This window comes from Schistocerca nitens, chromosome 3 (genome assembly GCF_023898315.1).
Source record: "Schistocerca nitens isolate TAMUIC-IGC-003100 chromosome 3, iqSchNite1.1, whole genome shotgun sequence".
NCBI lineage: Eukaryota > Metazoa > Arthropoda > Insecta > Orthoptera > Acrididae > Schistocerca > Schistocerca nitens.
The window spans coordinates 576894658-576911795 of NC_064616.1; the positions used below are offsets into that span (position 1 = coordinate 576894658).

At 46.5% G+C, this 17138-nt stretch overlaps 1 protein-coding gene across 1 annotated transcript in view; it reads left to right on the forward strand.

Annotated features, from left to right (window-relative positions):
* Positions 1-399: 399 nt before the first annotated feature.
* LOC126248488 (dedicator of cytokinesis protein 7) overlaps positions 400-17138 on the forward strand; it is a 262928-nt gene continuing 246189 nt past the window's right edge. The window contains exon 1 of the mRNA XM_049949513.1: positions 400-440. Within this exon, the coding sequence (XP_049805470.1) occupies positions 400-440 (41 nt within the window). The remainder of the gene's footprint in view (positions 441-17138) is intronic.

Here is a 17138-nt window from a genome sequence, read left to right on the forward strand (position 1 = left end):
TGGATCAGGCATTAAGATATTTACTACACCTCGATCATACGAACGCAGTGATCTCTGGACGAATGTTACAAATAAAATCTATGCTGTCAAAACAGCGTTTATATCAAAGATCATATACAAAGATACATCTGTTCTGTTGTTTGGTTTGTGGGCGTGATATAAACAGAGGGGCGAGGTACTGGGGACGCTGGTTTACTGAATGGTTGTGCAGCCACAGTTTTTTAAAATTAGGAATGTCGCGTAAAGAGTTTTTCGTATTAGCAACTGCTCACTTTAGTCGTGCTTTAGTTTAGTGTAAATCATATAAACTCATACGGGAAATAACGTCATCGTTTATTTAATATGCCGCTCACGAATTGAGAGTGGGATGTTCATTGTTTCTTTTGCATGTAGTACAACATGGCATGTGTTCAGCGGGCATTCGCACAGAAATTGTCAAAGTAAGTTTACTCTAGAATGACTGCAAACAAATTTGTCAATAAAGTCCGTAGTTCTACATTTCGCCTTTTATTGTATTACACTTGAGTCTATATCGTAAGTAATTTCACTCAGTCAGTGATCTCATTAACTTTCACGAATGCTCATAACTATTATGTGGATGTTTAACTATACACCCTAAATTTTCTTCTAAAACCACGGTGTTAATTAAACGTCCTATTTCACTGGACTGAAGCTGGTGTTAAAATGTAGTACACGATGTACCATAATAAACTTCACATAACATATAGGACGAGTATGTTGCAGTGTTAAGTAATCTCGGTTCATAATCTAAAAGTTGTGTCGCGTATTACATTATCCCTCTTACTTAGGCATAATTTAGAAGTAGTGTAACATTTACATTAGACATTCTTTCAGATTCTGTCAATTGAAAGTCAACCTCTTAATTCTTTCATAGATATTTCCAGTTCAGTGAGAGTGTGCTTAATTTTTGCTTGGGCCCTCAAGCTGTAGTGTGTACGTGGTCATGTTGGAAGTTGTATGCCCATGTCATCCTTCAACCTTAGAACTGATTTACTGTGCCGGTTTTTTGGAGACTTACTGATTGACGTGGACACCAAGCCAAGGTTTCATGAGGCATTTTTATACACACAGTTCATTTTCAGGTGTGAAAGAAGCACTAAGTGACAGAGGAGTAAAGCCATGGACTGTCCAAGGCTTGAAGCTGGGACTGTTGGATCTGTAGACCATAAAATGAATTGAGTCTCATTTGTACTACCTGAAACTCCAAGTAAATCTAAGATACATGTGCAAATGTTTTCACGAGACACATTTGAGCAATCAGATATGTACTTAGTGGCTAGCTGCAGTCTTTGTAAGACAAGCTTTCTGAATGTTTGAGGCCAAAGTATCAAACAGCAGTTTTCAAAGACAGTGCTACATGCTATTCTTCTCTTATTTCTCTGGCGACTCCCTCAAATGAGTCTGACGAATGCCAGAATGGTTCCTCTGAAAAGACCAACTGATTTTCTTCTCTTACCCAAAATTTGTTCTACGACAGTTAACTATATTTGATCTGTGTAGTAGCATCTGTGACTGGCTGGACTCCATTATTGTAAACGATTTCACTTCAAATGTGTTAGTTCCTAGACATCTTGGTCACATTAAAAGATATCCTTTCCCATAGGTGAATGATGAGTTGTAGCCTACTATCAGATACATGTAAATAATCCTGGAACTCTAAATTCAGTCTTTGCCTGAATATTTCACAGGATTCTAAAATGTAAATGCTGAAGCCCACAAAAAAATATGAATAGATAATGGCTTTCAGTTGCTGAGAGTGCATTAAATGTTCCATTTCACCCATAGAATCAATATATTGATGTGGATATTTTTGGCTTGGACTGAATCTGTATAAATCAGTAACATAATTTATATTGTCACACAGTTCAGTCAATGTGAGAGTGCTTTTTTTCTAGTGTACCAAGCATAACCAATCACAATCCACAACTTTTTTTTATTATACGCAACTTAAGATTCATAAAAGAAAGAAAGAAAAAATTGTTACAGAGCAACATGTCTGAAGTCCATGTCACTCTGCAATGTAACTTTTCAGTAGATACAAAGATGAGCCTAATGGACTTCCCTATCAGTCATTTGTGGGAGTGAAATAAACAAAACTTGGAGCTATTTGATTTCAGTCTGTCTTTATCACAGATGATCATGTATTTGTTTCTTATGAGAAGAGGTCTTTGACTTTGACTACAGAACACTTAAGTATCGTATTAAATTGCATTGCTGTATAGAAAAGGTCTTAGGCTGGATGGTGAGTCATGCTTAGACATACCACGGTGGCCTAATGGTTGTGATGACTGTTCACAAAAAGTGAGAAATCAGGGTTAAAGTCCTGACCTGACACCAATTTTCAGTTGTCACTACATAGTCGTTACATAGCAGGTTCAGCATACCTAAACAGTTTGCATTTGTGTGTGTTCATGTCATTGCATTTTCATTGACTTCATCTCTATTGATATATTCATTTTGGTGCATATAAGAAATTTCATCCAGATATAGATTTTCTGTAATTTCCCTAAATCCTCCCCAAGGGGCTAATAAACTGCTTTCCCTTTCCCATGTCAGACCTACTTTTCTGCTTCCTTCTTTGTTGCAAGGTCCTCTGTGCTCACTTGTGACACCACATTGTACTCTCTTTATGCACAGGCTGTCTTTCTTTTCTTGTTCACTGACTTCTTACATTCTTACTCCACTTTGCCATTTAGTTTCCTTTTTGCCTATCTTCCTCCCTGTGTGTTTCTGACGGGTGGTTGATGTATTTGACCTAAAGGGTCACTGGGTAACACACAATTCCCACCTCTTGGGTTGGCACATAAGGCTCACACATATTCCATGGTAATAGGGGAAGGGTGGTTGTCTGAGCTGGTGTCTTTCCAGTTCCCAGTTGATCCCTCTGTCTGAAGTTCAATTGGTATGAACACTCTTCTAAGAAGGTTTAGTACCCCTATGTGAGGAATCGCAGAATGAAGGAATACACCCCCAGAGATGTTAGCAATTGTGGGGGTTCAAAATGCGATGAATACATCAAACCAATCTAGTCAGTCTCCATCCAACAAACAGAACTGTAATTAATCCATCCAGTTAGTACATAGCGTCACATGTGGAAGGAGGTTTGAGTTTTGTTAAAGTCAGTCTTGTTTGTCATTCAGCAGGGAGTGGACACAATTTCAGGCTCACTGAAATCTAATCTAATCTATTCCCACCTGTATAATAGAACCATGTTAATTGACAAAGACAGTGCCATGTAGGCTCAAACACTATTGCAAGCTACTCTCCTCTGTGGATGCCCTGTTCGTGTAGAGGTCGATCGGACACTAGATTACTCATGTGTGTTTATTACTACCCAGTGGCTTGACAGTCTGACCAAGGAGGAAATCCAAGGTTACCTTTTCAATCAGGGCATAAAAGCGGTACAATGGGTTATGAAGACGGTAGATAATAAATTAGTGCCTACCTTCACCCTGTTCCTTACTCTTGCACGATGGAACCCTTATCAAAGTTTAAGGCAGTCTATGGGGTTTAAGATCCTATATACCAAACCCAATATATTGCTATCAGTGTAATGTTTCAGCCATACTCACATGTCCTTTAAAAATGCAACTAACTTGTGGGAGAGATGCATGTTAGGGAGATTGCCCACTCCCTTCCCCCAGTACATTAACTGTACAGGAGACCATGTAACTTTGTCCTGTGTATACTATGTGTCGCCAATTAATCCTAGGATTTTTATCTGCCACTTAACCCCTTCTTTTGCCTGTGGCAATGTTTGTTGATGTGAAAAATGCTAAGTTCCACACTCAGGTTCAGAATCCGTGTTAAACTGTAGATCTCCCTGTAGCTGGCTGGGTATGTAAGTTTGAAGATCAGAAGGAGGCAGTGACATACCACCTCCAATAGGACGATGCTGAGTAAAGCACTGGCATGTTCAAAACAATCTTTAGATTGATGACTGCTTTACTTTTTACCTCAGTGATAGGGCTACATAAAGGTAAAAGGTCTCACTGTTGCTTGGGAAGTATTTGTCAACCGAAAGCCTTCCATACCACTGTCTGGCATTCACAGCACTATTCTTACTACGCTGTTACCAAAAACAGGGCCTACATCTTACTTCTCTGCGATTCACATGTAAGTGCTCAGCAGAGGGTTCATAGAACAATTTTCCTTATTTCTCTGCTTTTACACTCTTGAACAATGTGGAAAAAATGAACACCTAATTGTTTCCATGTGAACTTTGATTTCTATTATTTTATTAGGATGGTCATTTCTTTCTGTGTATATTTTCACTTTCAAAGGAGAAAGATGGTGATTGAAATTTCATGAAAATGTTTTGTCACAATTAAAAATGCCTTTGTTTTAATTACTGCCACCCCACCTCATGCTCTCTCTCTCTCTCTCTCTCTCTCTATCCCTCTCTATCCCCTCCCTCCCTCCCTCCCTCCCTCCCTCCCCCACTATTCCACAATAATACAAAAAATGTTGCCCATATTTGAACTTTTGTCATGCCCTCCATCGAATCTCTCTGGTAAGGATCTCTTGCCGTGCAGCAGTACTCCAGAAGAGGACAGATAAGTGTAGTGTAAGCAGTCTCTTTACTAGATTTCTTGTGTCTTGTAAGTGTTCTACAGATGAAAAAGTCTTTTGTTTGCCACTCCATCATTTTCTGAGTGATGTTTCCAGTTTAAGTTACCCATTATCATCATCCTTAGGTATTCAGTTGAATCAACAGCCTTTAAGTCTGTGTGATTTATCGTGAAACCAAAATTTAATGTGTTTTTTAGTACTCATGTGAAGGACCTTATACTTTTCATTGTTAAGTCACTCACCATAGGTATTGACATACACATCTGCAGCCTCCAGTGTAGTATCACAATTGTAAAATAAGTGCAAAAGTAGCACTCTCAATTGCCATTGTTGTACCTGCACAATATTCTGTACAACCTTCAGCCACGCACAGGAAGTTTCTTATGATTCATACAGAGGACTGTAAATTTAAGATGGAACAGTCTTGAGACGAATTTTTTGCTTACTTCAGCCCAGCAAAGGTGCAGACCCTTGTTCAACAAGCGCGGAAGGAAATGAAAAGGCAGAGAGAAATGTTCTTCCCCATGACCATCTCAGAGATACTCCTCAAAGGCAGCACCACGCAAAGAGATTGTGCAGCCAACGCCCACTTCATTGGTGTGAATTACCAACTGATCCTCTACCTTAGATACAGCTAATAAACCTGGGGAGGAAAACCCCACACTCTGAAGAAATAGTGGAGCAGGATGATCCTCCTCCTCCTCAATCCTGTAGTTGAATGCATACAAATTGAGGCACCTCAAAGCTACCACAGTGATTACAACTACCACATTGTGCATCTCTCATCCTGAAATATGGCTGTCCTTCAGTGGAGTGTATGTGGCTGCACATTGCATAGAGCAGAACTGCAGCTGCTATTACATTCACAATCCTCAGCTGCTTTATGCCTACGAAAATACACTCTTGAGACCGCACTGATCTTTTATGCTTCACCCTGGAACTTTTTGTATCTTGGAGGGAACTTCAACTTGCAGTGGTGTAATGATGCTCATCTTAAACACTATCCATGGTTAAATCATTCAATTGAACACCCAGTTACAAGCTGTTGCTGTGAACATTTTGTTTCCAGTATTACATGTTCTTGTGTGACATCTAGACACCCATGTCACTTCTCAACAGCGTAGATGTACTATGGCTTATCACTCAGCTCCTAACACCTTTCTTGCTGTGCGGTGACTGCGGTGCCCATCATACCATTTGGGGCTCTCCCAGAGCCTGTAGGCCTATGTGAGCCATGCTCCTCGCTTATATTGTGGGCCAGCTTAATATTCTCCTTTTCAACACTTGCGAAACCACATCCAACATCTATTTCAGCTTCTACTCATTCAGTGTCACACGTGGATATCTCCTCTTGCAGCACAGAGGTTGTCCTCTGTCTAGAGTATTCTGTTGTCTCAGATGCACACTCAAGATGCCATTCCCTGTGTGTAATTCACTTACATTCCATACATAAGATGACGGCAGATTTCTAAAGTTGGCTCTGTTTCTCATTGGCATCATTTGAGAAACAACAATTCCACAGCAGTGATTACCAGGTAGAGTACTTTACGAATGTTATCTTTATTGCTGATGAAAGTTTCACACCCTTAACACTTCCCTTCTTACAACAAACCTTGCTTCTCTAGTGGACTAAGGAATGCTGAGTCATGGTTCACATGCAGAGACAAAATCTGTGTTTCTTTTAATGACACCACACAGTGCGGAACTGAATCCATTATCAACAAATGTGTACAGAGAGCCATTGAATTATCAGAAACAGCAAAACAACCACTTGGATCACTCTTGTTAATTCTTTTAACCATTTTACTCCCACTTCTGTGTGGGAAATTTTGTTGTGTTTTTGACAAAAAAAAAATTGTTTCTGCTATACCCGATCTGACCATTTCTAAGGATATCATTGTGGATTCTGTCAATATCACGGACATCTTTGGTTGGTACTGGGATCTTAAACTCCACATTTTACCTTCCTGCCTTCATACCTCAGAGAGTAGTGGCTCAGGAGATCTCATTCAGTTCTCATAATTGTGAATGCTGTAACACAATTTTTACTGGAAGGAAGCTGGTGCGTGCTCCTTCATTAACACAACCCTAAGACTCATGACCAGATATAATTCACATTCAGGTGTTGTAACACCTATCTCCTTATTGCAAACAGTTTCTCATCCATACATACAATCATATTTGTAAGCACAGCACATTTCCTATACATTAGTGTGAAGCCACCATAACCCCTGTTTCTAAGCCTGGTAAGGACAGATACCTTTCTTGCAGCTACTATTCCATTTCCCTCTCCAGTAGTGTCTGCAAAGTGACGATACAAATGATCAGTGGGTTGCTGGTAAGGTGACTTGAGTCTCAAAAATTGCTAACAAATATCATATGTTGTTTTCATAGGCATTGCTCTGTAAAACTTTCTGCAACAGTGCCACATTGTAGCTGTATGTTTTGATGTGGGAAAGGCCTAAGACCGTGCTGGAATATGAGTATCATCCACACAATGCACAGATAAGGCTTCTGAGGCTGCCTGCCTCATGTCATTCATGAGTTTTTAAAAGACTGGAGTCTTTTTAATGTACGCATATATTCAGCTCTGTCGAGGAATTTTATTCAGAATGATGTACCTCATGGCTCGTGCTGAGCTTAACATTATTTGTCATACTCCACAGGGGGCTCACAACTCTTGTATGTGTGTGGCAAGTGTGTAGTCCCAAGCCATTGGAGGACTTCTTCCTTTCCTGTGCTGCAGTTTTACACTCTGACTATACCTCCTCTCTGACTAATTCTCTAGGACAAATTCCCTGCTGACAGCGTATCTCACTCAGGATGTCAATTCAGATTTGACCCACATTGTTCCTTAATTTTGTGCCAGTTATTTCTTTTAATTTTTGTTCAGTTCCCACTTCTGGGTTTACCTCCACCTTTTTCAGTATTTTTACAGATTGTGTAGGCTATGTGAGGAAGGTTGCAGTTACCAAGCATGGTAGCGAATCCATGTGGGTGGGGTCGTTACGTACCCGTACAGTGGTAGCCCATTGACCACACAGGGATCGCATTGTTGATGCCGAAGCTGACACCACACCACGTGTGCCGAGCAGTGGTGCCTGTTCATTTGCAGGCATGGGACTTCAAGCATTGGCCATCATGCTAGGTAGCCTTTGCTCTGGCTGGATGACATCTGTAGCGAGAACTCTCATTTGGAGTAGGCAGCATCATGGCAGAGATTTGGCGTCATGAAACGAGCAAAGGTATCAGCCAGTGGCCATGACGTCCCAGCAGTGTCTTCAGACAGACCACAATTTAGTGCTGATTCTTATGATCCTAGAACTTTACCTCCTTGACTGTGCTATGGGAGGAAAACGAAACCAAACTACTTGTGAACAGTTACTGATTTGCACCCAAACAAATGGTTGGTCCTGCCCCTCTACTAAACCAATGTGTTTTGTGGAGAAAATTGAAAACATAGTTGGTGAACTCTCTTCTCTTAGGTTTTTGCAAAGTAGTTCCATCTTAATTAAGACAGCAAATTGTACACAGTCCTGGACTTTACTGTGTATAAACAATTTGGTGATGTACCTGTTACCATCACACCCCATAAGAACCTTAATATGGTACAGGGATTCATCTTTCACTGGGACCTTATGCTGCAGACAAACAAAGAACTGTGCAAACACTAAAAGAGACAAGGGATGCACTTTGAATGTTGTGTACGTTGTGGCCCACTAGATTGACAAGGTAGACACCAGTGCATTTCTCCTCACATTCGAGCCCCCTGCGGGTTCGGGGGTAAGAATCGGCCCGCGGTATTCCTGCCTGTCGTAAGAGGCGACTAAAAGGAGTCTCCAACGTTTCGGCCTTATGTGATGGTCCCCTGTCGGGTTTGACCTCCATATCTCAAAATTTTTCCGAAGAGCGAGCCGATTGGGGAAGGGCGCCTTACTTGGTGCATTGTGTCCATCTTGCATTGAGAACTTTCGCCAGCTTTTTCGTCGTTGCGTTGCAGTCCTGCCCGCTCTACATCTCATGGGCATGGATACGCTCCTGCGTGCACTTTCTGCCAAGCGATGTGCAGGGCCACTTTCTGCACTGACGGCGACCATGGACCACATGTCACCTAACATCCAGCACGGTAGCCAGTCCGTTGTGGTGGGGCCGCCATGTACCCTCTTGGTTGTAGCCCCCTGACAACACAGGGATCGCTCTGCTGATGCCTGCGCTGTTAACTCCCCACGTATGCCAAGGAGTAGATGCCCATCTCCCTGGGGCATCGGGACTCCCGGCAATGGCCATCCTGCCAGGTGGCCTTTGCTGTGGCTGGGTGGCGCCCGTGGGGAGGGCCCTTGGTCGGAGTAGGTGGCATCAGGGTGGATGACACGCAATGAAGCGTGGCACATCTTCTCTTGCTGGTGGCCAGCCACCAGCAGTCTCTAAGCGTTCAAGGGCCCATTTTAAAGGTAACGTTTATGACCCCAAATCGTTCCCCTCCCTCGCCACACCATGGGAGGAACGAAAGGCTATGAATGAGAGCGACAGGTATTCGCCCCGGTATCTCGTCTGTACCAGAGCTGACGGGGAATCGTTTGTGTCTGTGAAGCCTCAGTTCTTTGTCGAACATTTAGAGGACAAGTTCGGGGAGGTGGAGGGCTTGTCCAAGATGCGGTCAGGGTCAGTCTTAATAAAAACGGCATCCTGTGCCCAGTCACGAGCCTTGCTCGCTTGTACAAAGTTGGGGGATGTTTCTGTTACTATCACCCCCCATAAAAGCTTAAATATGGTCCATGGAATTATTTTTCACCGCGATCTCCTTTTACAGTCCGATGACGAGCTGCGCGCCAACTTAGAGCGACGAGGTGTACATTTCGTCCGGCATGTTCATCGGGGTCCGAGGGACATTCAGGTAGCTACCGGTGCCTTCATCTTGGCCTTCGAAGGTGATATCTTACCAGAGAAGGTCAAGGTGATGGTCTACCGGTGTGACGTCAAACCCTATATCCCTCCCCCGATGCGGTGCTTTAAGTGCTGGAAGTTTGGTCACATGTCCTCTCGCTGTACTTCTAGCCTCACATGTCGAGATTGTGGACGCCCATCTCATCCCGATACTCCATGTGCTCCGCCTCCCGTGTGTGTCAACTGTGGGGAGCCTCATTCCCCTTGCTCGCCGGACTGCAGTGTCTTACAGAAAGAACGCAAAATCATGGAATATAAGACCCTGGACCGACTGACTTACACTGAGGCTAAGTGGAAATTTCAACGGCTACATCCCGTGCGCATGATGTCATCTTATGCCTCCACTGTCACTCCTGCTCCAGCTCCTTCAGCTGCAAGATATACAGTCAGCTCTCAGAGTCAGAGGACCTCCCCTGCCCCCTTGACAATGGGGGCCCCTTCTCTCGCTGTTGCTCCCACACCATCTACCTCGGGAGCAGCACCCACTAAACCATCGGGGACACCAGTCCCCACTTCTAAGCTGGAGAAGCGTAAGTCTTCTTCGGCTTCTCTTGCTCGGAAGGGATCCCTTGGGTCACTCCCTTCCCAGGTTCCTACCAGCGGCACAGCAGACACCAGCCAGTGGCTGAAGAAGCCACAGGTCGCTGGTCGACGGGCTTCGCGATCCTCTTCGGTCCCAGAGACTGACTCCAATAAGCCCTCTCACCAACGGCAACCAAAGGAACAGCGAGAGAAAACGACTTTGAAGACCCGTAAGTCCAAGACACCTGCGGTGGCACCTACTCCACCGCTCCCTAAAAGCTCTGCATCTGAGGATGAGATGGAGATCCTTACGTCCGCTGAGGACCTCGATCTCGCCGCTCCCTCAGACGCAATGGATAGCACTTGCACGGGTGCTCCATCGGATGCGGCAGGTGACCCAGCGGCGTAATCTGCCTTCCCAGTCCCGTCACGCCTTTCTCCGCAATGGACAATACCATCCTCCAGTGGAACTGCAGTGGTTTCTTCCACCATCTAGCTGAGCTCCACCAACTTATCAGCCTTCACCCTTTCTTCTGCATTGCTTTCCAGGAAACTTGGTTTCCAGCAATGCGAACCCCTGCCCTCCGTGGCTATCGGGGTTATTATAAGAACCGAGCAGCTTATGAAAGGGTGTCTGGTGGCGTCTGCATATATGTCCTTCACACTCTGCACAGCGAGTCTGTCCCTCTCCAGACACCTTTAGAGGCTGTCGCTGTACGGGTGTGGACGCCACAGGCTGTTACCGTCTGCAGTCTTTACCTTCCACCGGATGGTGATGTCTCGCAGCATGTCCTGGCTGCACTGGTAGCCCAATTGCCACCTCCTTTCTTACTATTGGGCGACTTCAACACCCATAACCCTCTGTGGGGTGGGTCAGTGGCAACAGGTCGAGGCGCCATCGTTGAGCATTTATTGTCGCAGCTCGATCTCTCGCTGTTAAATGATGGTGCCTACACACACTTCAGTGTGGCGCATGGCACCTACTCCGCCATTGACCTTTCAATCTGTAGCCCTAGCCTCTTACTGTCTGTCCAATGGAGTGTGCATGACGACCTGTGTGGTAGTGACCACTTTCCGATCTTTCTGTCACTACCACAGCGTCACTCTTCTGGGCGCCCTAGCAGATGGGCTATGAATAAGGCTGACTGGGACTTGTTCTCCTCCACTGCCGCTCTTGAGCCTCTCTCTAATGATGACATTGATGCGGTGGTTCTATCGGTCACCACCGGCATCGTTACTGCCGCTGAATCTGCCATTCCCCGCTCCTCTGGGTCCCCTCGGCAGCGGACTGTGCCTTGGTGGTCGCCTGAGATCGCTGCAGCGATTACAGATCGCCGGCGGGCGCTACAGCATCACAAGCGACATCCCTGCATTGAACATCTGATCACCTTCAAACGGCTGCGTGCGCGGGCCCGCCGCCTTATCCGCCAAAGCAAGCAGGAGTGCTGGGAGCGGTATGTGTCCACCATTGGCCTCCATGTCACTCCATCGCAGGTCTGGGCCAAGATTCGACGCGTCTACGGCTATCGGACCCCTGTCAGCGTCCCTGCGCTCTCACTGAATGGCGCAGTTTGTACTGACTCCGACGTCATTGCAAACCGCTTGGCAGAGCATTTTGCTATGAGTTCCGCTTCTGCGAATTACCCCCAGGACTTCCGCTCCATTAAAGAGCGGATGGAACGTCGGAGCCTTTCTTTTTGCACAAACACTTCTGAATCCTACAATGCTCCATTCAGTGAGTGGGAATTTCACAGTGCCCTTTCTGCTTGCCCTGATACCGCACCCGGGCCCGATCGCACCCACTGTCAGATGCCGAAACACCTTTCAGTGGACTGCAAGCGACGCCTCCTCGACCTTTACAACTGTCTCTGGGTCGAGGGTGAGTTTCCGTCGCAATGGCGGGAGGGCATTGTCATCCCCGTTTTGAAACCGGGCAAGGGCCCTTTGGAGGTGGACAGCTACCGCCCCATTAGCCTCACCAACGTTCTTTGCAAGCTTCACGAACGGATGGTGAGCCGGCACTTGAATTGGGTACTGGAGTCTCGGGGCCTTCTGGCTCCGTCTCAGGGTGGGTTCCGTAAAGGCCGCTCCGCCACTGACAATCTGGTGAGCCTGGAGTCGGCCATCCGTACTGCCTTTGCCCGCCGTCAGCACCTGGTCACTGTCTTTTTCGACATGCGGAAGGCGTACGATACGACATGGCGTCATCACATCCTTTCTATGCTTCATGGATGGGGTCTTCGGGGCCCTCTGCCGATTTTTATCCGCAATTTCCTGTCGCTTCGTACCTTCCGCGTGCAAGTCGCAGCCTCATATAGTTCCTCCCACGTCCAGGAGAACGGCGTGCCGCAGGGTTCTGTCTTAAGTGTCTGCCTGTTTTTAATAGCCATTAACGGGCTCGCTGCGTCCATGGGAAGTTCTGTCTCCACTTCCCTGTATGCTGACGACTTCTGCCTTTACTACAGCTCTACTGGCATTGCAGCTGTTGAACGTCAGCTACAGGGCGCTATCCGCAAGGCGCAGTCTTGGGCTGTAGCGCATGGCTTTCAGTTTTCGGCTGCCAAGACCCGTGTTATGCATTTCTGCCGGCGCCGAACAGTCCATCCTGAGCTGCAGCTTTATCTTGCCGATGAACTCCTTGCAGTGGTTGAGACCCACAGGTTTTTGGGGGTCGTTTTTGATGCTCGGTTGACTTGGCTGCCTCATATCCGGCAGCTTAAACAGGCGTGTTGGAGGCATCTAAATGCTCTGCGATGCTTGAGCCACACCAGCTGGGGCACCGACCGATCTACCCTGTTACGGCTCTACCAGGCTTTAATCCAGTCCCGTCTGGATTATGGGAGCCTGGCTTATGGCTCAGCATCCCCATCTGCGTTACGGGTGTTGGACCCAATCCTCCACAGCGGGATACGCCTTGCCACTGGTGCCTTCCACACCAGCCCTGTGGACAGCATCCTTGTTGAGGCAGGTGTCCCTCCACTGCGGTTACGACGCCAACAATTACTGGCTGCTTATGCTGCCCATGTTTTTAGCTTGCCCGGGCATCCAAATTACCGTGTCCTGTTCCCGCAGTCAGTCGTCCATCTGCCAGGCCGTCGGCCCCGGTCAGGTTGTCCGATCGCCGTACGCATCAAGGAGCTTCTCTGCGGGCTTGGGTTTTTCTCTGTTCCACCTCCTTTCCGGGCGCCTCTGCGTACACCCCCGTGGTGTGTTCCTCGCCCTTGCCTTTGGCTCGACTTGGCACAGGGCTCGAAGGACTCGGTCCCTCCAGAGGCCTTCCGCCGCCGCTTTTATTCCATCCTGGCCACATATCAGGGCTCTGGAATTGTTTACACCGACGGTTCGATGGTTGCTGGTCGTGTCGGGTATGCGCTAACTCCAGGGGACCATTCCGAACAACGGTCCTTGGCGGCTGGCTGCAGTGTTTACACTGCTGAGCTAGTCGCCATCTTTCGAGCCCTAGAGTATATCCGCTCCTGCTCAGGTGAGTCCTTCGTTATCTGTAGCGATTCCCTGAGCGGTTTACAAGCTCTTGACCAGTGTTTTCCTCGTTCTCGTCTGGTGATGGCTATCCATGAGTCCCTGCATACTCTTGCGCGTTGCGGCCGCTCTGTGGTCTTTGTGTGGACCCCCGGCCATGTCGGTATCCCGGGCAATGAACATGCTGACCGCCTGGCGAAGGAGGCCACGAGACAACCGTCTCTGGATGTTGGCCTCCCAGAGACTGATTTGCGGGCAGTCCTCCGCCGAAAAGTTTTTGCGATTTGGGACGCTGAGTGGCGCGATCGGATCACGCCCAATAAACTCCGTGCCATTAAGGAGACGACGGCTGTGTGGCAGTCATCCATGCGAGCCAACCGCAGGGACTCAGTCGTCCTTTGTCGGCTCCGCATTGGCCACTCCCGGCTGGCACACAGTTATTTACTGCGCCGGGAGGACCCTCCTGTATGTCGCTGCGGGGCGGCTTTGACAGTGGCCCACATTTTGTTGGCCTGCCCCCTTTTAGCTGTGGTCAGGCAGACATTTGCGCTGCCTGATACGCTCCCTGCCCTTTTATCTGATGACCCTGTTATGGCTGGCTTAGTTTTACGTTTTATTCGGGCAGGGGGTTTTTATCGTTTACTCTGAGTGTTTGTTCTGTTCGTTTGTGTTGACTCTGGCCATTGGCCTACGATTTTACGCTGAGTTTTTAATGTGTTCTTGGTGGTTGGCTTTTCCTTTTTATCTCTATGGTCGGCCAACCACCGTCACACTCTGTGTGATTTTAATTTGTCTTGTCTGATCTCTGTAGGAGTATTTCTTGTCCTGTGTCGTCTGACATTTTTCCTGCTGTTCGTTTTTATTCTCTTTGGGTGGTTTTAATTTTTTGGAAAAAGGGACCGATGACTGTCGCAGTCTGGTCCCTTTAATCCCCCCAAACCAATCCTCACATTTGAAGGGGATTCACACCCAGAAAAGATCAAAATCGTGTGTTACTGCTGTGATGTGAAGCCATGTTTCCCACACCTGATGCAATGTTTTAAATGCTAGCACTTCGGACATACAACTTCCTGGTGTACTTACAACCTCATTTGTGGAGACTGTGGCTAACCACTTTATGAAAATTAACCATCTTCTGTACCACCTTTCTGATCAGTTATGGGAATGACCACCTTCCCCAAGCCATAAACTGTGCTAACCTACTAAAGGAATGCAAAATACAGGGACTGGATGTCACAAATAATCTTTGATATTTTGAAACTCAAAAAATATGATCATTTGTATCTGATCCCAGTGATATCAAACTTTGCTGCTACTGTGGCCAGGTCATCAGTTGTATCTGGTATATTTACTCTCTTGATATTGACATCTGGTAATAGTGCAAATAAACTTGACTATGATGCTGATAGGCCTGCCCTTCCCATGATTCATGGAGCACCATCTTCGGGTACCACTCCCTGCTGTCAGCTGGAGAAGCAACTTCCTCCTCCAGCATCTACTGGTGACAAGGATGACTCTTGAGAACCCTCTCCCCAGAAATCACAGATCATAGACCTGACACCAGCCACTGCCTGAAAGAGCCGTGGACAGTGGGTCCCAGGGTCACACAGCTTTTTTTCTGTTTCTACAGTCACAGTAGACAAGCCCTCACAACAAACTTGACCATGAAAAGTGGAGGAGGAGGAGAAGAAGGAATCTTGGCTACTCTGGGACCGCAGAGGCACCAACTCTCCTCACACTGTCAAGCTCTGAACCAATGTTTGTTGATGTTCCACATCCACTGGTGAGAGACAGTGATCCTGGTGTGTGATCTGTCCTCCTGGCCCCTTCATGCCTATCCAGGACACCCTCAGCTTTATGGTCCAGTGGTACACCAATGGGTATTATTTTCACCTGCTGTAACTACAACTTCTAATTTTCTCCTGTTCTGCAATTTCTAAGAAACACACTTCACTATTGACCATTCCCACACTCTTTGAGATTACTGTGCCTTGTGTTGGAGCTGTACTAACCATGAGGCAGGTGGAGTCTGCACATTGGTTTGCACAGATTTCATCAGTGAGTGGATTCACCTGAATCCAACAGCTGTCTCCCTCACCTTTTTTCCTGGTTTGGGATTTCAGTGTGTACCACCCCCTGTGAAGTAGTACCAATTTGACTGGTAGGGGCCTTCTGATTGACCAGCTACTTTCCAATTTTGATCTGTGTCTCCTCAGTAACAGTACTCCCACCCACTTCAGTGCCACCCATGTCACTTTTCAGGTATTGACATGACAATCCCCTCCCCCAATCTTGTATTGTAGGTACACAACAATTTTTGCAGAAGTGACCACATTTTGGTGAGCCTATACCTTCCTTGTCACTGCCCAATGGACCAGTAACCATATTGTGCTATTCAAAGAGCCAAGTGGCAATTGTACACCTGTGCTGTATCCACAAGGTTGTGGGATATGTCTTTGATGCCATTACCTGCACTGCTGGAGCTGCTGTTCCCCTTTCTGCAGGTGCCTTCTGCCACTGGCTGACGTCATGGTGGACCAAAGACATTACAACAGTTAGTCATTATCCTCAAAGGGTCCTGCAACATCCAAGGTGGCTTCCTCCACTGACCACCTTCCTCACTGAAGTGTCAGTTCTTGCTGAACACCCTTCATTTCACTTAGCAACAGCATTGGCGTCCTCTTCTTACCCGTCTACCTTTCCATCGCATAAGCGTCAAGTTGAAGACATCTTCCTATCCTTCACCCCTGGCCAGGCTGAATTATATAATGAACCTTTCACTGGCCTGGAACTGCTTCAGGCTCTTGACTTGTTACATGATATGACCCAAGGTCACAATTCAACTTATAACCAAATGCTCCAACATTTGAATGAATGTTACTAAAATGTTCCATCTACTCAGTGGCTTAAACAGTATTTGGCTAGGTGGTGGTTTCCCTTTGCAATGATAAGATAGTATCATTGCCTCAGTCCTTAATCCAGACAAAATCCCAACATCCATCAACAGCAGCTGACTGTTTAGCCTCACCAATGTGCTCTGCAAGTCACAGCTGTTACACTCTTCCTCATTGCCATCAGTGGACTAGTCTACATCTACATCCATACTCTGCAAGCCACCGGATGGTGTGTGGCAGAGGGTACCTTGAGTACCTCTATCGATTCTCCCTTCTATTCCAGTCTCATATTGTTCATGGAAAGAAGGATTGTCGGTATGCCTCTGTGTGGACTCTAATCTCTCTGATTTTATCCTCATGGTCTCTTCGCGAGATATTTGTAGGAGGGAGCAATATACTGCTGGAATCCTAGGTGAAGGTATGTTCTCGAAACTTCAACAAAAGCCCGTACCGAGCTACTGAGCGTCTCTCCTGCAGAGTCTTCCACTGGAGTTTATCTATCATCTTCGTAACGCTTTCGCGATTACTAAATGATCCTGTAACAAAGCGCGCTGCTCTCCGTTGGATCTTCTCTATCTCTTCTATCAACCCAATCTGGTACGGATCCCACACTGCTGAGCAGTATTCAAGCAGTGGGCGAACAAGTGTACTGTAACCTACTTCCTTTGTTTTTGGATTGCATTTCCTTAGGATTCTTCCAATGAA